We start from the raw sequence: 21177 nt of genomic DNA, 5'->3' as shown, positions 1-21177 counted from the left end.
TCATGTTCTGTGTTGAATTATTATTATTAAAGTGTAGGTTTGGTCGATTAATTATTTCAAGCCTGCCTGCCTGACTAATTCTTTAAGGAGACTGCTGCCCTCTTAGTTATACTTACCCAGATTAATTTTGTTTTAAAGCTGGCCATGAGAGCCAATGGAGCCTGCTACTGAACGGATTGCTTCTCAAACAGGCTGTGTCCAGTCACTATTTTGTGGAAGGATACAAGCACATACAGGAAAAGTAGGCTTGTGCAATTAAAGTGGATTAATTGCTCTGTTGCCGAGGTGAAACCAATCTCATGGTTGCTTTTTTTAAAAGTAAACTTTTTGTGGTTAGAAAGGTGTTGGTGAAGTGCACTGTAAAGTGTGGGCTGAATGATTTGTTAGTGGGAGGGCATATAACCACTGTGGAACCAAAGGAATGAATGTTCATTGCTATATAACCTCTCCACAAACAACTCAGAACAAACACTCAGTAAAGTCAGGACATAGTCTAACCTCTGTGTAAACTTTGTGCCTGCAACTCAGGATAAATGCGCAATAAATAAGTTGTCTGGGGAAGCCCCCATATGAAGTCACTTTCCTAAAATTCCTTAACGAATTTCGCCTTTCTCTTTTGGGAGGTGGCCTCCCCTGCCTCCCCTTTGGTTGATTTAACACCCTTTGGATGTTGTTGGACTCCAGATTGCAACACCTCCAGCCAGAATGTCTAGCAGTCATGGATGATGGGTGTTGGAGTCTAGTGACATTAGGCAGTTGGGGAAAGCTGCATTAATGCCAGAGGAGGTTGCACTGAGAGCGCCACAGCCGTTTGAGGTGTGACTGGTGCTGACTAGGAGAAGTGGTGCGTTTGGAATGCCATGCCCAAGGATCAATGCACGGCCACCTCTATTCTTCCATTTAGGAAACGGGCTGAAATGGAAATTTCACTCCCGGGTGAAGGAGATATTGTTGTGTGTCTTTTGTTTTCAAGTTGCTTTTGCTGTTGTTTTTGAATATTTCTTTTGGAAAAATTGCATACTCATTTTGTGTGCTGTTTTGAATTTGTTGTAAGACACTGGAATAAAAATCTAATGAAGAAAGAAGCATATTACAATGCAAGGGGTTTGCGTGAACACAAGAAGTAGCCTTATCCCGCATACAACCATTGGCCCATTAGGATCCAGCTCAGCATTATGTACACCAGCTGTCTCTGACTTGGTGCGCTCCAGATGTTTTTAATTCCTGCACCTATGATCCCTGACCATTGCACATGCTGGCTGTGGTTGATGGATGTTGGAATCCAACAACATATGGAGAGTGGCAGTTTGGGATAGGGTTCCAGCCCTACCTGGAGATGCTGAGGATTGAACCTGGGACCTTCTGCAAAAGGCCTTCTGGGTGGGTTGCTAAGCCTGATGGATGATGCTCCTGCTCCTGCTTTGATTTGGGGCGTGTGTTAATGGCAGTTGTTTCTTCCTTGGAGCACCCAGTCTCATCCTTTGCATCCAGTTTCATCTTCCTCTTCTCCCCTCTTCTTCTCTTGCCTCCTGTTATGCAGTTGGTTTTGCAGCAGCAGCAGCAGCAGCAGTTCTCCCCCATACACTGTGTAAAGCTCAGACATCAAGTGTGGTTTGGCACTAGCGACTTGTGTGCCATCTCCACGTGAGAGTATGTGAGACTTGGCATCCAGCTTCCCCTTCCTCTAGTTTCAGAGAAAGATGCCAACTGCAGAGATTTGAGGAGAGGATGCAGAACCTGAAGCGTGTGAGTCCCTCCAGCTCTGTATGGATGCTGAAAATAATTGGCCTGATCTTGTCCTTGGGCTGTCCCTGGGGCACATGCTTGCGGAGGCGGGTTGGGGGGGGGTAGTTAAAAGCCTTATTGTGGGACTCAATGATCTTTGGTGTAGGACAGGAAGAGCTTGCTGGTGGTAAGAGCCAATAGTGGAATGGACACACTTGGAAGATGGTGGACTCTCCTTTCTTGGAGGGTTTTAAGCAGAGGTTGGCTGGCCATCTGTCATGGGTGCTTTAGCTGAGATTCCTTCATTGCAGGGGGTTGGACTAGATGACCCTCTAGTCCCTTCCAACTTTAAGATTCTGTGTTTCTATGATTCCACCTTCCAACTCCAATTCTATTATTCTGTGAAACACAAACTTAGGAAACTCCCAGTGTAGTATTTGCAAAATGGGACAAGTTCCACAAAATTGGGCCCACAATAGTCAACACACAGCTCCTGGTGGATCTGTTCTGTGCATCTAAGCCATGGGGACCACTAACAGTGGCTGCCCCAAAGATCTCAGTCATCAGGCAGCCCTAAAGGTATCCTGGACCCAAGTTGTTACGGGCATTGTCAATTAACAGAAGAACCAGGCCTGGTAGTGTCTGAGCAACCAATGTACGGTAAGCTTTAGACCACCAGAGTTATGTAATAGCAGTAGATGTTGTTGGACCACAACTCGCATCACTCTTGTCGTTTGGCTGTGCTTACTGACAGGTGGTTGTCCTCTGAGACTGATGAGAGACGGACCCTGGCAGCAAACAGAGCCACAGCTTAGCCACCCAGCTCTTCATACTCCTCTTTCCTTGCTGCCCAAAAGTCTCGCAGCTGGAAATGCCAAGGATTGCATTTTCCTGGGGTGGGGGTGGGGTGGGAAAGCAGTGGCTTCATTCCTCACAACGATGTTTTGGCAGAAATTATTCCCTTTCCCCGCAATTTGATGTTTATTCCTGGTTAACAGTAAGTGTACCTTGGAGTTTTAGGATTACTGGTATAATTACACAATATGTGCAGAGATGTGGAGGGGAGACAGATTTTCATAAAACTGCCCTGAGCTGCGAGCAGCTGTTGCGGAGAACAATTAATGGGAAAGAGTGAAAAGGGAGATGCTGTCAGGAGAGTGAGCTAGGTTTTTTGCAGCTTTTTTCTGAAATGACCGATTCTTCCAAGAGGGGGAAGAGCCACAGCTGGAGCAGCCCCTGTGCATGCAGAAGGTCAGTGGTAGGGCTGGGGAGAGCCCCCTCACTGTAACCCTGGAGAGCTGCTGCCAGTCAGGGTAGACAATGGTGAGCAAGATGGACCAAAGGTCTTAATCAATACAAGGCAGCTTCCAACTCACAATGCTTTGTCAGGATGTTGGGGAGGGAAGGGGCACCTATCAATGGACCAGAAGCAAAAAACGTGAGAACATAGAAACATAGAAGAGATGACATGGTCCACGATCATCTAGTCATTCACTCAAGCCCGGGCTTGAACCCACAACCCTGGGATTAAGAGTCTTGTGCTCTTGGTATCCTCCAAATGTTTTGGACCCAACCAGCATGGCCAGGGGTCACGGAGGATGGGAATTCTACTCTAAAATAATAGTCTTCAGCTTTTTCAGACCTGGGGCCCATGTATAACCCAGACATGTATTTGGGCAACAGTTTCTTCTTCATATTTTTAGCCATATATTTGTATGGTGGTAGTGCTGCAGCTGTAACCCTCTTTAGACCAGGCTGTGACCTGGTAGGTGGGTTCCAACCTACTGGTTGAAGACCAGTGGTCTAAATCAGATGTGGGGAACCTTTGTATTACCAGATGATGTTGAACTACAACTCCCATCAGCCCCAGTATGCCTGGCCAATGGCTAGGGATGATAGTTCAGCAACAACTGGAGGGCTAAAGGTTCCTCACATCAGGTCTGAAACGTGGAGGGCACTAGGTTGGTGAAGGTTGGCTTAGGAAGTGAAAAGAAGGAAGCCTTGGTGCAGGTGAGCGAACTAGCATGCATCTCTGTGGTCTTGCATCTTCTGGAGACTTAATGTTTTGCATGGCTCCAATGCTTGTCACCATCAACACAATCTGCTTTGAGTGGAGAGTTGTCATCAGTGGTTTTGGGCAGTTTTGGTTGTTGGGCAGTAAATCTGTTCATACTTAAGGGAGTTGCCCTTTTGTTTTCAATCTTATCAACTCTTCTCATGCTTCTAAACTGAGTATAAAATGAAGGTCTTGCCCACTGAGAGAGCTAAATGACAGGTTGACGAGGCTGAATGCAGGAGACGGTGTTTGTGGATGGTTGCAGGCCTGTAGAGGCGATGGAGTAACTCACCTGCCATAGTTCAGTGGTAGAGCACCTGTGTTGCGTACTGAGGATCCCCGGTTCAACCCCAGGCATCCAGGTAGGACTGGGAAAAACTCTTAGAGTTGCTGCCAGGCAGTGTAGATAGTGTGGAGCCAGATGGTCTGACTCTGTATAAGGCAGATTCCTATGTTCCTCTGCTGGTCATCTCAAGACAGGGAAAAGAGTCTGGCATCTGCCCACATAGAGTGAATCACCAGTAAAAAAGGGGAGGGAACTGGTGAGTTTTATTGGGTAGGTGAAGGTATATAGTTAACTATATTTTCTCTCATTACAGACCCACATATGTAGGTTAGCAGGGAAAAGGATCAGCTTACCGCTTGCATTTGAAAAGCACAGGGCTGAGCAAAGTTTAAATCTCATACATTTTAATCTAATGCATAGGAATTAGCCATTAGACTGGATTCCCCCTTTATGACCCCATTTTTCAGGGAAACAGGTTACAGACCGAAAAGGCCTGTGCCTGATGCTGGAACAAGTGGACAGATGTCTGTTTCCATGGTTGTTGAAGAGAGAGAAGGTGGAAGGAACAAGAAATACTTCTTTGCTTCTTCCTCCCAGGAGAGGAGGGGAAATGACATCACACAGAACCTTCTCTACCAATTACATTTCTATGGTCTGAATCTCCTTATCAGCAGTTCAGCTCTATGGTCTTAACCCCTTCACATGCTAGCTGGCAAGAATATGCATTATTAGATTTGACTGAATGTCTCCCAAAGGGGCCTCCCAGTTGCCAGGAGTGTAGGGAACACCAGTTGGTACTAGCAAACAATGGTCACTTTGTCCTCCCCCCTCCCCTGGTTGGGGAGGCTGCCTGTGATTAAGGTAGCAAACTTGGATGTGGGCCTCTTTGTTAGGTGCAGCTGCTAAAGTGACAGCCATGTGCCTCCTCAGTGGTTTAAGGTTACACACCCAGCCATCTGTCCTCTGTGTGAGGAAAAGAAGAGAAGGGGGAAGAACTTATGAAAGCAGTTAGTGCCTACTGTGAAACAAACACATATGAAATGTTGAATGTCTGGGAGGGGTACACTACAGCTGCATTCATACAACCAAAGCACATGCTTGGCGTGTTCAGACAGCCAAACCTGGAATTCCTGAGAACTTTCTTGAGGATTCCTCAGCAAGATCTTTAATGGCAATACAAGAATGTTTTTTAATCTGCCCTTCTCCCCCTTTCAACTTTGCAGGATCGGGGCCTAACAGGAAAACTGGAGCCGGTTTCACCAGCCAGCCCTGTCCATCCTGACTCTGAACTGGATCTGTTGCCATCCAGGCTCTCTAAGGAGGAGCTGATCCAGAACATGGACCGTGTTGACCGTGAAATCACCATGGTTGAGCAACAGATTTCCAAGTTGAAGAAAAAACAGGTAATTCCTCCCCCAAACAATTGCTGTCACTGAAATAGCTTCCCTGAACCTCATCTTTGCTAATCAGGTTACAGCTGGCATTTCAGCGTGTTTCAGAATGTAACCAACCACAGAAATGATCTTGTTTTAAGACATTTGAGCCAAAGTCGGCCACGTGAGTTCACAGCTCTGCCATGCAAAGGCACACTACTAGCATAGTACAGTGGGTGGTGTGTAATGTTTTAGGCAGCAGCAACCACCATACCAGCTGCATTTCCCTTCCTAAACTCCATTGCATGTGTCATATTCAGGGCAAACATTTCCCCATTCCCTCCCCAGCTGTCATGGGTCCCTTGGCTCTGTCAGGATCTGGCATGGTTTGGCAGCCCCAGACACAGGAGGAGGAAGGAGGAGCTGATGGGGGGGCTCAGTGAGGGCCTCTCCTTGTGAGGAAGCAGATCTGCTGGCTCTGTCCCTCCTGTGGAGCACACAGCCTCATTATGGAAGGGTGAGGACTGGAAGGAGCCTCTGACAGGAAGCGTCACAGCTGGAGGCATAAGGGACAGTCTTGTCACCAAGAACCCAGTGCCACCTTCTTAGGTGGGATTGTATGTGTGAGAATTCTGTGAGTGAGCCTGCCCTGTTGGGATGTCATCGTGGCTTCTGTTCAGTTGTGAACCTCTTGCCTTGCTCATCTACCTTGGGATCATGACTTTGGCCCTTGTGCTTGCTGCTGAGCCTGTGCCACCAGTAGCCTGAATAAAGATCTCCACCTGGACTCTTGCTCCAAGTAAGAGTCACTGTTGCAGTGTTTTGGGACGGGAGCCTGACACTGCACCTTCTGAGGAAGGTTAATTTGATATGGGGATCATTGCCCTCACTCTGAATTAGCCTCATTTGTCACCAGTGATTTTGACACAACGCCAGTTCTAACTGGGTGGTTTGACAGCGAGGCATCACATTTGCAATATGTTCCCTTATTGACTGTAATGGCACTGTGAGGAACAACAAAAGAACGGCAGCGAAGCAGTTGCCTAGAGGGGTAAACAGCTGTGTGCAAGCAGATGCAAATAGAGGGAGGGAGCTTTGGAGATGGGCGCTCTTGCCCCCCAAGTGCTTAGCTGAGAACTTTGATTAGACATGGCCCTAATTTTCAGGAGATTGATTCTCCATATGTGTATGCTGAGAGGGTTAGTTTTTAGACAGCAAAGAACTTGTCATAAGCGTAAAGGCAGGCTGTCTTCTCTGTGCATGTGGTAGAATCCTCCCCACCCCCAAGCAAAACAAGTTTAATTAATCCCAGGCACCTGCTTTCTGTTGCTGTCTGTCACAGCGCTATTGAAAGGGCTTAGGGGCTGAAGAGAGGAAAAGATTTCAGAAGCAGCTGCACAACCAGGCCCTATAGAGTGACTGCAACATCTGGAACTACCATCTTGGGAGGGTGGGTGGAGGGAAGACAGCAGTGGGAAGGCAAAGAGAGGTATGGCACTTCCATTGTTTTATTCTGTTGCCAAGTTTAAAGATCCAAGTAGATAAAACATTTGGATTTGCAAACATTTCCCTCCATTTTCATTGAAAGGAGTCTTGGGGGTGGGGGAGTGCTTCAGTATTAATAGTGACCAGTGCAAATGTGTCTGACGGATGCATTTGTATAAGTTCCAGGAGAAGAGCATACCCACCCCATATCACAACCATACTGCTCTTTACAACACCCCACAAACATACTGCATAAGGACGGCACAGTCAAATGCAGTGGGCTGTTTCTGATTAGTCACAACACCAACAGATGCTTCCTGCACCGGGGGGGGGGGGGGTGTTTCCAGGAACATTTTGATTATTGCTGGTTCTTGAGATGCTAAATGGAGGGAGAAAGGCAGGGAGCAAACCATGCATGCGAGGTGGAGCTCCATCTGCAGCAGCATCAGGAACATGTTGGATACATGGGCCTTGCATTTCAGTGCATTTTCCCCTCCCTCTCATTGGGAGGCCTCCAGGAAATAATGAGTCACATTTTTAGGCCATGCAAGCAAAGCCAACATCCTTGAGACTTCCAAAAATGGAAACAAAAAGTGGAAAATGGAAGACGAAACAAAACTGCCACAGCTTGCAATGTGGAGAGTCTATCTGCAGCCCAGACATTGTCAACTTGAATGTTGCAGAAGGTCTTGTCTGTTGACCCTTGTCTCCCCACCCCCTTCTGTTAATGGAAAGCCACATCTTAATTAGTTGTTTAGCCCACATGCTACAGTAGCTGTCCTCAGCCTGACGCCCTTCAGATGTGACTGGACTACAACTCCCATCATCTCTGACCATTGGGCTGATGGGCATAGTAGTTCAACTAACATCTGGAAGGCACAGACTGGAGAAGGTGGCTTCTTCTATGACAGATCTTTTCCTAACATTGCCCGCACTACAGCTGTGCATTCCATAAAGCTGTGTCGGGAGTTTGGCTGAAGCCATTTTTGGAAGCTGTTCAAAGTGGTCTTCCAGGTGAGGGCTGCCATGTACTGTATGATAAAGTAGTGATCCATGTGGGTGAGTGGAATAGCAGAGCTTGCAGAACAAACTGTACCACAGTGTAACCTGCTTTATTAAGAATCTAAGAACATAAGAAGAACCTGCTGAATCAGGCCAGTGGCCTGTCTAGTCCAGCTTCCTGTCCTCACAATGGACACCCAGAAGACTGTGGGAACCCCTTAGGCAGGAGCTGAGCACAAAAGCACTCTCTCATCTTGAGGTTTCCAGAAGTGTTGCTGCCTCTGATCACAGAGGCAGAGCATAGCCATTGTGGCTAGTACCCATCGATAAACTTGCCTTCCATGAATTTGACCAGTCCTTTTTAAAGCCATTCAAGTTGGTGGCAATCACTGCCTCCTGTAGGATCAAGTTCCACAGTTTAAAATGTGTGCTGGTTCCTTAAATATTTGGGAACTTTACTGGTGTTATCCTTTAATCTAGTGTCTTCAGCAAGTCGCCCGGTTCCTTTAGCCTCCCTCCCCACATGGGCTTTCCTTCTGCACCTTTTACCATATTTATAAGCTCCCATTGGTTCTTCTTGAGTTCTAACCACTCATCTTGAATGTTGGTACCTAAAACCAAATTTGTGAAGGAATTCACAAGACTTGAAATGGAAGCCTGTTGGCCAAAGGCTGGGGACTAGTCTAAGGGATTGTCTGGTTTCAGACCTTGCAGCCCTTTTCAGATGCAGAAGGCATTAGTGGTTTGCAGCACCAACCCTTCTGATTAGCGAGCAGAACGAAGTCTCTTGATTGGCCTGATCTAGTGAAAAATAAATACAGTGGTGCCCCGCAAGAAGAATGCCTCGCAAGACGGAAAACCCGCTAGACGAAATGGTTTTCCGTTTTGGAGGTGCTTCGCAAAACAAATTTCCTATGGGCTTGCTTCGCAAGACAAAAATGTCTTGCGAGTTCCTGCGATTTTTTTCCGCTCCCCACCCCCTTTTTCTAAGGCACTAAGCCTCTAATAGCCTTTTAGCAGCTAATCCGCTAATCCCTTAAGCCTTTAATAGCCGCTAATAGCCGCTAATAGGGACGCGGGTGGCGCTGTGGGTAAAACCTCAGTGCCTAGGACTTGCCGATCACATGGTTGGCGGTTCGAATCCCCGCGGCGGGGTGCGCTCCCGTCGTTCGGTCCCAGCGCCTGCCAACCTAGCAGTTCGAAAGCACCTCCGGGTGCAAGTAGATAAATAGGGACTGCTTACCAGCGGGAAGGTAAACGGCGTTCCGTGTGCTGCGCTGACTCGCCAGATGCAGCTTGTCACGCTGGCCACGTGACCCGGAAGTGTCTGCGGACAGCGCTGGCTCCCGGCCTCTAGAGTGAGATGAGCGCACAACCCTAGAGTCTGGCAAGACTGGCCCGTACGGGCAGGGGTACCTTTACCTTTACCTTTTAATAGCCGCTAATAGCGCTAATAGGGTTGCTTCGCAAGACGAAAAAACCGCTAGACGAAGAGACTCGCGGAACGGATTCTTTTCGTCTTGCGAGGCACCACTGTAAATAAATACAGGGAGCAGGATCTTTCGGCTCTTGCACTACTTTCTGACTTTTGTCCAATCTAGCACCTCAAGATACTATCTTCTGGGACACACAGGGTTTTATCCAACAAAGCCATCCCATCCATGCAAGAATTTCTGCTTGTGCAACACAACTCCCCCCACTCTCTCTGCCCCATCTGCCCCCCCTCCAGTCTGTACTGGGCATTCTGTTGCACACGCGGAAGTCCTTGTGTGAATGGAATGACCTCACTGCCCCAAACCCTCCAGGTCCCAGGTTGGTGGGAACAAGACCGTACTTCAGTGGTGGGGGACCCTTTTCCCCCTCCAGATGTGCCTGGTGATTGGCCATGCTGGCTGGGCTGATGTGGATTTGCCCAAAGGCTCTCCAACACAGCCATGCTCCCAGCAGCTTGTTTTGAGTGTTGAGTGGAGAAGAGCTATAACTTCCCAAGTGCGTGACCAACATCTGTGATATTTTTGTCTGCAACTAAAATGAGAAATTGGTTCAAAGTTCCTTTTAGAAACTGACTGGCTGGACATTTGCAGCATTGATGGAGAGTCAGGGTCACGCTGTCACCCCCTCCTGAGTAGCCGCAGCAGGGGGTTTCTCTCTTGCAGGGAAGGAGAGATGGCACGCAATTGTTGGCTGGGGAGTGGGAAGAGCAACTGGGAAACTGCCAAGACTCATTCTGATTATAAAGGTCACAAGCTTGGCTTCTCTCCCCCACCCCCAAACATTTTAGACCTTTATAATAAAATATATTGTATGTCCACATTGACCTGCATTATTTTTATTTTCTGTTGTCTTTTACGTTATCTGCAAATCCCAATAGAGGCTGCTGCTTGGCCAGGCTTTATTGTTTTTAGAGGGTGCTGAGGAGACCTTTCTGTTGCTGGCTGCCTGCTTCTTGGGGACAGCTAGCGAGGCACATGCTTTTCTGGGATAAAACGTGGCTGCTGATATTTTATTTTGGCTGCAACACAGGAGTCCTCCTGGGTAATAGGGAGCATATATTCTGCAAAAAAGCAGTACCATACCTATGGGGGATCCTTTCAGATTGAGCTCCTGGGCTCAACTGTGGTATAAAAGCCTCTTGTCTCAGGGCCTGATTTGGCCTCCTGGCCGTCTCCAGCTCTTGGGAATTGGCTAATTCCTTCCAAGGCTGGATTTGGGTGCCATGGGAAATGATGCATCTGGTGGGAGTTGGGTGCGGTGTGATGATGTTGTTCTCCAGGGTTCCCTATTCCCACCAGCTGCCGCCAATGAGTGAACTAAAGAAACTTGGAGCACTGCAATGCCACACATCTGGCTTTCCTAGACCAAGGATGGGGAACCTTTGGCCCTCCAGATATTGCTGGACTACAACCCCCATTATTCTCGATCGGTATGGGGCATTATGTGTTAGTACCAACACTTTTAACTTGGCCTCGTAGCAGATTGGCAGCCACTGCAAATTCTGCAAGCAAAGTGTTATGTGCTATCAGTAGTCCCCCCCCCCCCCCCCCGCAAGTAGCCATGCTGCCATGTTCTGCAGCTGCTGCTGCTTCTGGACCAACCCCAGGGGTAGCCCTACTGGCTGGGATTGATGGAAGGCTGAAGGTTCCCCACCCCCATCCTAGGCAATAGTAGGGAGGTTGGCACAGAGATGTGGGACAGCCTCTTTCAAGAGCAGCTGCATATCTTCCGTAATGCCTAGTTCATCCAACAATGCCTTTTGTTGGGCATTCTCTACAATGCTGGAGCTTGGCTCAGTAGACCCTGATGCAGTTTCCAAGATGTCAGAAAGAGGCAAGTAGACAGGCAGACCATTGCTTGTGTCTGATCCCCTTGTCCTTTTTCTCCTTCCAATCCCAAAGGGTAATGCCCAGGTATCAATGCAGCTCGACTGTGCACAGCCCTTGGAAAAGGTCCTTTGGCCTTCAACTCTTTCTCCCTCCTTTTAGCATCCATCCTCAGGCAAAAAAACCCAAGCAGGCTTGGGAGGGCTGTCTCTGTGTGCTTGGTGTAACTATTGTTCCAGCTATTAATAGCACCAGTGTGGCTTCATTCTCATATAACGCTGAACTATGGTTTGTCCAATCATTGGGGTTTTGTTTTTTTAAAAAAAACAAGCAAGCAAGCAAACAAACAAGGTGTTGTCTCATAGGCAAGCAAACAAGCTATGGTTTGTTTCTCCAAATTTGGTTTACCAGCTTCTGTTGCCTCCTGTTTCTGTAGCTTGGTGAGCATCTGGGGTGGGGTGGCCAAATGATCCATGGTAAAGTAAGGTTGTTGGGGTTAGGCCTCACATCAAACCTTAGCTCAAAGCAACCCTGGTTCATAAACCAACAAGAAACTCTGGCTTCATTTCATGATTTGTTGTTGGAAAACAAACCATGGTTGGTCACAGAATCATAGAATTGTAGAGCTGGAAAGGACCAAGAGGATCATCTAGTTGAACCCCCTGCAGTGCAGGAATCTTCTGCCCAATGTGGGGCTCAAACCTACAACCCTGAGATTAACATTCTCATGCTCTTACCAACTGAGCTATCCCAGTCAGCTGCGCTGCATTCACACATTCAAGCCCATCATAGTTAAACTAAACAAACCATGGTTTAGTGTAATGTGTGAACCAGGCTATTGTACTGAGGAGGACAGCTGGACCAGAATCCCTTCTATCACAATTGGAATGATGTGAGGGCTGAGTGAACTGAACTTTCTTAATAATCTTCGATAGATGAATTGGCTGTTATTGTGGGGTGGGGGGGAATGACTTGATCTGTTCTTTCTCAAAAATTAACCTGCCAGTGAATCCTAGCCAGAGTTTCAAATTGACACTCTATACATTGGAACAGACAGGTTCACAATAGCTTAGGAAAGGCTAGATCTACACTTGACAAAAATCATACGGGCTAGAAACTTATCTTTTTTTAAAAAAAGCCATAATTAAAGGTGAGAGTTGCTTCAAAACCAACTGTTTTGCATGTGACTCACCCCAACCAGAATTAGTATGTGTCACATTTGTGTAAATCATTGCATCTGTGGGTGCTAGGGAATTTCAACCAATTGTGCAAGTAGTGATGAAGGGTGGGCAACCTCTTGCTCTCCAGATGTGGGGCTCAATTTCCTCTCATCGCTGACCATGGAGGCTGGGTCTGTTGGGAGCTGGAGAGACCACAGCAGGTTCCCCAGCCTTAATGGCAGACTGTGAGCACAGCAATGCCACATGCAAGTGCTCACACTTTTCTCTCTTCCCTTTTCAAAATCCCACAGCAGCAGCTGGAGGAGGAAGCAGCAAAGCCACTGGAGCCAGAGAAGCCCATCTCCCCTCCGCCTATTGAGTCCAAGCATCGCAGCCTGGTCCAAATAATCTATGATGAGAATCGGGTAAGTCCTGAGGTGCTTGATGCTTTGGGGGAAATTCTCTGCTCAGGCAACCCAGAGCTGGCCCCTTGAATGGGTCACGGTTATCCTTCTGTAAGATTTCTCTTTATCTTGCATAATTTGTTCCGTAGCATTTACTGTTTTGCACAGTTTGTTCCTCACTTGGCTATCTCTGGGAGTGGGGCACAGACCTGGATGGCTTATCTGCAGGAAACCGCAGTCCTTTATTTTGCTGGCTTCTTGAGATGCTGGCACCGCTGCCAGCCCATCTAGTGTGTCTGGCACCTCTCTTCTCCCCTCTCCCCCTTGGGCTCTCCAACTTGCTAAAAGCAGCTCTCTCTTAATGCTAGCTTTGCAGGGCATTGCGGAGCAGCCGCAGCACCAGTACTTCCCCCGGAGACTGGCTGCTTTTTCACCCGCCCACAAAGACTGCGGTGTTTTCTCTCTCAGATGCAAGTGAGCCTTTGAGCAACCGCCTGCGAGCTTCCTTTTTTGAGAGCTGACCTCATCGTTTCTCTCTGTCTTTTCCTCGTCAGCGCTCTCTTTCTCGCTGGAGAGGGAGAGTTCATGTAAGGACACCCACTGCAGCGTTTTCCCTTTCACGGCTTGTGCTGCATCAAGAAAAGGCAAAGCCTCTCTCTTGAAAGGATCAATTAAGGCGCAGCATCCTGGTTTTCTGGATCCTTTAAAGTCCCCCCCCCCTTCCCCAAATCCTCTGATGGAGAGGTAGGCCGGGAAAGGGTGACAGTTGGTGGAGGAGAAGCTCCAGGCGTCTCTTTCCAGGCCTTACTGCCTGCTGGCTTTTTAAAAATGCTTTTTTAAAAAAGAAAAAGGAAAGGAAAAAAAGAAAAAGAAAAAACCCAGTGTGATGCAGCAATGTCTGTTGGCTCTTGGGACTGTGTCTGTAAAAATCAATAAGATTAAATTTTAATTCCTTCTCTGTCTCAGCACTTGTATCTCTGAAAGGGCATAGCTGCCTGTCTAATACACACAACATTATGCTAAAAAATTGAGAGTTGAAGTACTTCCTCCCCCACCCCAAGTAGTGAGTTCCTCCCCACCTCTAAAGAAGAATGGCTGTACTGTAAGTGTTGAATTCATTTTATTGGTAAATCTTATGAACACCCCCCTGCAATTGTATAAGCAAATTCATGGAGGTTTCGTCTGTGGGTGGCTATTAGCTACCAGTGGTTAATGATTATTTATTTCATTTATGAATTGGTTCCCGTGAGGCACCCTGAAGCAATTTACAATATAAAAACACATATAAAGCAGTTACATGTATAAAAACAGTTAAAACAATTGCAGATTGTGTGTGTTGGTGTGTGTAGGTGTAGCTTCTGGGTTTGATGGTTGTGCCAAAGACTTCATGGACAAAGTGTGTTTTCAGGAGACAATGGACATAAGAGTAATTGTTTTTATCATTTATGAATCAATTAAATCCTGTTGCCAGCTGTTTATAAATAAACATACGAGTTTTTAAATCATATGAGTTTTTAAATGCAGTAACCCAACCTGATGTCCTATACACATCTGCTGCAGAGTAAGCCCCAGCAGAGTGGGGCCTTACTCCCTTGGGAAGTGGGACTGCAATTGCAGCCCAAATTTCTGTGAGTTTACAAGTAAAAAAAAATGGCATCGTTCTAAATATTTTAAAACCACCTTACTTTTGTTTTTAGATGATGCGTACATTGGTGGACAGGATGTTTTAATGTAGGGTTTTTTAAATGTTGGTTTTAATGTATGTGTTTTTTGCTTAAAATATTGTAAGTTGCTTTGAGTTGCTGTGGGAAACAAAGCAACTAATTAATAATCATCATCATCAGGGAACTTTCTTAGTTGATCCAAAGGTTTTGGGTTTTTGTTTTTTGTCTCTCCCCCCCCAGTTCATTAGCCAAATAAACTAGTGGAAATACCCAGATAGAGTAATGCAGGAGTGTAAAATATGTTTCTAATTGCTGGTAAAAAAAAGTCCTTGGGGTAGAATTGGAGAAGGAAAGCAGTTTTGTTTTCCCGTCAGGTTTATGATATTTCATTGCCAGAACATAGAGACCTCACTCTCAGAAACCCACTGAAAGGAAATGTTCTTCTTTTGCACTCTGCAAAGGAAATGTTAGCAGCAGTCTCCAGAGCCATCCCCAGCAACCCATTTCCTCCTTACTGAGTCATCCGCATCTCGCTCTGTTGGAAACACCCACCTCCCATAAGAAGAGAACCCTGCTGGATCTGACCAAAGGGCCATCTGGGAGAGTAGAAGCTGCCTTGTACAGAGTCGGACCATTTGCCCACCTAGCTCAGTGCTCTCTCTGCACTGAACGGCAGCAGCACTCTAGGGATTCAGGCAGAGGTTTCTCCTAGTCCTATGACCATGGGGCTGAACCAACATTTTGCCAGCCCAATATGTGTGGCAGGTCACATTCTGAACCTTGTTTTCTTGGCTGGGCAGAAAGAGGATGATTTAAAAGTGGGGGACAATGACATCAGTGGCTTGTCATGGCCAGATCACTTCCTGTTGAAGTTTAGGCTTTCGGCACCTTTTCACCTCTTGCAGAGGAAGGGGACCTAATAGTATGGTCCACCCCGAAGGCTGATGGAGGATTTTCCAGCTGATATGCGTGGCACTCCTGTCAAAGCCCTAGCCAACTTCTGGAGTGTCCGAATGGCTTGGGCCATTGACGCGATCACCTCTGAGCTCCCTTTCCTGCTTTGTGGATCTCTCTTGGCTCCAGAGCTTAGGGTGAGGAAACCACCTGGGAAACTGCTTGGACACAAGTGGAGGAAGATCCGGCTGAATGCAACCAAACACTGGTGAGGGCTCATCATTGAGCCTTCCTGGTGGCAGTGAAGGCAGCAAAGAAGGCATACTTTGCTACCTCCACTGCATCCTAATTGTGCCATCTGGCAGAGCTTTTCTGAGTAGTGAAGGGCCTTTCGTAGTCTGGCCTGAAAGAGGTGGCAGACCCAATGGTAGCTCGCTGTGACTTCTTGCAAAGCATTTTGAGGATAAAATTGCTTGCACCCACCGTGATCTTGACTCCACTTTTGTAGCAGATGAATATTGAAAGGTGCCCAAGCACTTTCCAGTCCTGTTGTGTTGGGTGAGTTGGCAAGGCTTGAGGATGCAGACAAGGTGCTTGAATCAGTCAGGGCGACCACTTGTGCTCTGGACCCTTGCCCCCTTAGCGGATAAAATCGAGCAGGGAGGGGACAGCTGACCGGGCCAGGGAGGTGATCAGTGCCTCCTTGTGAGAGGGGCTGTCCCTGACTGCTTGATGGAGGCAGTGGTAAAACCACTCCTCAAGAAACCCTCCCTGGATTTGAAAAATCTTAAGTAACTAACAGCCAGTTGCCATTCTCCCCTTCCTGGGCAAGGTTCTTGAGTGGATGGTTGCAGGGAAATTTCTGAACCCAGAAAGTGCTTGGGCACAGAGCTTTGAATTGTGTACTGCACCAGGAAAGAACGGAGGAAAGATGAGTCTGGATCAGCCCTTACAGTCAGCTTGTGGGATTTTTCTTTTTGCATGGAGGGAGCAGTTTTTGTGTTCCCTTCTGTTCTCTCCATTTAGACAAAATTTGCATTTTTTGAAAGGAAGCCTTTGTTCCTCTAAGGTAAAGGTAAAAGGACCCCTGACCATTAGGTCCAGTCTTGACCGACAATGGGGTTGCGGTGCTCATCTCGCTTTATTGGCCGAGGGAGCCGGCGTACAGCTTCCGGGTCATATAGCAATAGCTTCTTTGACTCTGCTTGTCAACTGTGCAAGGCATCCTCTTAACTCTTAAGGTAACTTTCCTGATTTGTGGTGTGCTCTCCAAGTGAGTTTCCAATAATGTGTTTTTTAAACAACTCCTAAGCATTCTGGAGTAATTTGACCCTCTTGCCCATGGGTAGGCAAACCAAGACCCAGGGGCCAGATCTACCCCAATCGCCTTCTGAATCCAGCCTGTTTTTACATGAGTAGAATGTGTCCTTTTATTAAAAATGCATAGAATCATAGAATCATAGAGTTGGAAGAGACCACAAGGGCCATCGAGTCCAACCCCCTGCCAAGCAGGAAACACCATCAGAGCACTCCTGACATATGGTTGTCAAGCCTCTGCTTAAAGACCTCCAAAGAAGGAGACTCCACCACACTCCTTGGCAGCATCTCTGGGTTATTTGGGGGGCATCGGAATTCGTTCATTTGCCCCCCCAAAAAATATAGTCCGGCCCCCCACAAGGTCTGAGGAACAGTGAACCGGCCCCCTGCTGAAAAAGTTTGCTGACCCCTGCTCTTGCCTTTGCCTTTCAGCTTCCTTTTTACCAATCCCTTCATTTGGGGAGAGTTTCCTCTTTTGAAGGAAAGGTGGCCATGCTGGATATTCTTGGCATTTGGTCCTTTACATGTATATTTAGTTTAAAATTTGATATCTTGCATCTGGTCCTGGGCGCCACCAAAGATGCGTTCCAGGGTTGCCGCCCTTCTTTTTTGTGACTGAATATGGGTAGTTGAAGTCACCCATAAATACAAGTATTGCATTCTTTCCCAGCCTTGAGTCTTTGCCAGCCGTTACTGAGAATTGAACTGGGGGCCGCTTGCATGCACAGCCTGTGCTCTTCCACTGAGCTATGGCACTTCCCCAGTTGGAGGAATGGGAGGGAGGCCTGTTTTCCCAGCAAGGCTCGCTCTCTGTGTTTCCTGCCTCCATCCATGCGAGAAAGCTGGATCCTGAATGGAAATGCTTATGCCTTGTTCTGAGGCACGGTGGAGCTGAGCAATGCTATAAATAAAATCCAGAGCATGGTTCAGCAGCCGTCTCTCTGGAATGGTGACTGGAATTATTCCAGGAAAAACACCTCCCTCTTTCTCTCAAAATAACTCCAGTTTCCTCATCTCTTCCCACTCGACTCGCAAAAGCCTAAGCCCCCTCTGACAACCGCTGAAGCACACGAGTGACTCACAGGGCAATCCTAAACATGCTTTTTCAGGAGTAAGGCCTGATCGTTCAGTGAAGCTTGCTCCCCTCGCAAGTATGTCTAGATTGCAGCCTCAAGGAACTAGATCACTTGCAGTGCCTCGTAGGCAAGTTATGTCATTTCCCAAGATGTTCTTGGATTTTATCTGTAGGTACACTCTGTCTCTCCTCTCCCTTTTAGTTACTGAAATATTTTTACCTTGCCTTTTGACCCAGCAGGCCTGCAGGGGAATTTATAATCTGGTGAAGGGAAGGGGGAAGTTAAAACATCACAGTAAAACAGTGCAGTTCATTAAAGCAGCCCAGAGAAAGCCAAGACTTCATAGGCCAAAGCTGGAGAGCCACACTAGTCATCTGGGATGCAGTGGAACAGCTGCCTTGGGTGCAGAAGGTCCCAGTTTCAGTCCCTGGCATCTCCAGGTGGTGTAATAATAGTTGCTACTATTCTTATTTGGTTGCTTTTTTCCAGAAAGGTTAACTCAAAGCAGGTTACAAAAACAAGAATTAAACATCCTAAAATGCACATCAATATATCCAGGAAATCCAACTCAACACACCCTACTGAAAAATAAGCAGAAAATTGAGGTCTAATAAAAATTAAAAATTTAAAAAAAGAGAAAAAGAAAGAAAATTGAGATCTAAAGGACCTGGGTGCATAACACCCCCCTCCCCCCCGGTGCCTAATAATTAACAATAATAATTTTCTTATTTATACCTGCCCATTTGGCTGGGTTGCCCCAGCCTAGAAACAGAGGGTGATGGCTCCAGGCATACGTCCCTGGGAAGATCATTCTTCAAATGGGAAAGCCCTGAGAAAGCCGTGCAGCGCAGCTAGAGGGCACCAGGTTGGGAAGTGCTGGTATAGACAGTGCTAAGCTAGATGGGCCAGTGGTCCAGCTTAGTCCAAGGCAGCTTCCTATGTTCTGACAGGAGCCAGCCAGATGCCTTCGGAAGCCCGCAAGTTGAGCATGAAGGCAACAGGCCTCCCCTTTTGTTTGCCCCCACTGTTTGAAATTAATAGCAGATATCTCAGATGGGAGTCCTGTTTTTTTCGCTGTACAGTGGAGAAATCATAGTGGAGCTCGTAGGACTGAACAAGGAAGGTTGCGACTTGCACGTTAGAAGTGCAGCAGTGTGTTTCAGGGTACACCCACACCACACATTCAAAGCACATCCAGCACACATATAAAGGACATGGCTTCCTTGGGAGCTGTAGTTTGTTAAGGGTGCTAAGAATTGCAGCCCTGTTGGGGGAAACTGCATTTCCCACAAGCCTTGTGGGGAAGCCACAGGCTTCAAATGTGCTTTGGATGTCTGGTGTGGGTCTGCCCTGTTTGTGGGGTTGAAAACTGGATATATTGGGTGGGGAAATACCAGGTCTTGTTAAACCCTTAGCAGATCAGAGGCAGCGTACAGAGGAGTTTCCCACAGTTACTCCCCGCAGTAATCCTGCATGGGAAGGTTGAATCAAGATTCCCACAATTTGGCCCAGGCTGTTCAAGCACTGAGCTCCCTGCTTAAGTGGGGGTTTGAAACTAGATTTGACACTCACTGCATCATCGCCCTGGTAAAAGAATAAAAGGCAACAGAATACGTTGCGTGCTGTCCTGATTTCCAGGAACTCTGTGTTCCAAAAAGCTCCTCCTGGGAGTAATCTGACTAGCTCCTTAAATAATCAAATGTTTTAAGAACACCTTTTAGAGCAAATTCCTACTGGGGTGTAGCAAGCAGAAGCCCCTTGGGACAGTGAAAGAGCTACGAGCATTGAGACTGCAGCTCATTAGATCATTCATGTCGGTGTGTCATTTTTCCAGGCTGCCTCACTGGCCACATGTGATGGGCGGGGTATAAATTGTTGTTGTTGTTGTTGTTGTTGTTGTTGTTGTTGTTGTTGTTGTTGTTTATTTTCTTACTTTTTTGGTTCTGAAATGCTTTTTTCAGGAAGGCTCTCTGAAGGTTTTAAGCACAGTGATTTGGCAACTTCAGTACACCAAACTTTGATGCCCATATCTTTAAGTGGCCCAGTGTGATATTGTAGTGATACATAGGAATGCAATAAGCTGCCTTATGCTGAGCAAGGCCATTAGTCGACTTGGCTCAGCATGTTGTCCACATTGGCTGGCAGCAGCTCCCCACCATCTCAGTCTGGGGGTCTTTCCCAGCCCTACCTGGAGATGCTGGGGGCTAAACTTGGGGCCTTCTGCATGCAAAGCAGGCGCTCTACCCTTGAGCTATGGCCCTGGGCTAGAGGCAGCACCATCCAGCTATTTGGCCTTCTGCATGATGGAGCAGTCAATGTCACCATCAAATTTATGCCGCTCTGGTATCTATTACTCGGTGACAGTAATGCCAGTGACCCTGCAAGGTGTCTGAATGTGCAGTGATATTTCTGTCAGTGTTTGGTTGTAGTAATGAAACTGTAGCGCCAGTAAGGAAGGGATAGAACAGTGTGATTCATTTATTCTGCTAGGATACGCAGGTTTGGGAGAGTCTGGCTGTGGGATGAATTGTATGGACAGATCAACACTACTTCCTGTCTTGCTGAATTTAACAGGAAGTCTCCATTGCTATGCATTGTGTCCTGCAAGAAGGTCTCCATGCCTGGGAGAGCTGGGCAGGGGAATTTTCTGAAGAATGTCCCTTTTGCTTTTCTATTAGCAGGAATTTGCCTGCTACTTATTCTATGGACTAAAGATATTTTACTCTGATGCCAAAGAGACTGCACAGTGGAAATCAGACCACCGGAGGGAAGCTGTATATTTACATTCCAACTGTAGTGTTTATGTACAGATTGAATGGTAGAGGAAATATTTGGACTAGCATTTCCAGAAACGAAAAAAATATATCACCGTCTCAGGGCCTGGTTTGAGGGCACATGACACATTCACTTTGCTGAACCTAAGCAGCTCTGGGTCTGTTCAGTGCCCGAATGATAGACCACCTAGGGACCCAGTATTTGCCACTTTGAATTTATTATTGAAGAAAGGGAGGGTATAAATGCAATAAATGAACAAGTAATTCATTAATGTTGTAGTATAGGTGACAATGCAGTTTATCCTGTGGATCTTCAGTGTTCTAGGAAGAGAGGCCATTTTCAGATATTAAAGGAAGACAATTGATCATCTGTAAACACACACACACACACACACACGGTCACACTTGAGTGTGACCAAGAAACAAGCCAGGCTAAAATATGCAGATGAAGAAATAGGGCCATGTAAATAGCTCTTTTTTGATAATGTCAAGTATCCCCCAGTGACTGAGATCAGTGGGCTTTAACTTCCACTTAGTGGTTCAACAGTGACAGATCCCCACCATATGTCCTGTGAACTGTAGTTTCTCACTCGCAGAGCTATGATTCGCAATAATGCCCCCAACAGGCTACAGTTCCCAAA

The 21177-nt window shown here is 46.9% G+C and overlaps 2 protein-coding genes across 49 annotated transcripts in view; both read left to right on the top strand.

Moving 5' to 3' along the window:
• LOC310667244 (uncharacterized protein) overlaps positions 1-21177 on the top strand; it is a 559738-nt gene that overhangs the window by 206716 nt on the left and 331845 nt on the right. The gene's annotated exons all lie outside the window — the stretch shown is intronic.
• The window catches only part of NCOR2 (nuclear receptor corepressor 2), a 348844-nt gene that overhangs the window by 122754 nt on the left and 204913 nt on the right, over positions 1-21177 (top strand). For all 48 annotated transcript variants that reach the window (XM_083418926.1, XM_083418964.1, XM_083418929.1 and 45 more), the window contains exons 5-6: positions 5291-5470; positions 12719-12832. In XM_083418926.1, coding sequence (XP_083275052.1) covers positions 5291-5470; positions 12719-12832 — 294 coding nt within the window. The remainder of the gene's footprint in view (positions 1-5290; positions 5471-12718; positions 12833-21177) is intronic.

The sequence above is a fragment of the Podarcis tiliguerta genome, assembly GCF_965153285.1.
Source record: "Podarcis tiliguerta genome assembly, chromosome: 16".
NCBI classification, from domain to species: domain Eukaryota; kingdom Metazoa; phylum Chordata; class Lepidosauria; order Squamata; family Lacertidae; genus Podarcis; species Podarcis tiliguerta.
Note: the sequence above shows the minus strand (reverse complement) of the source record. Positions and strands in the feature narration are given on the sequence as shown.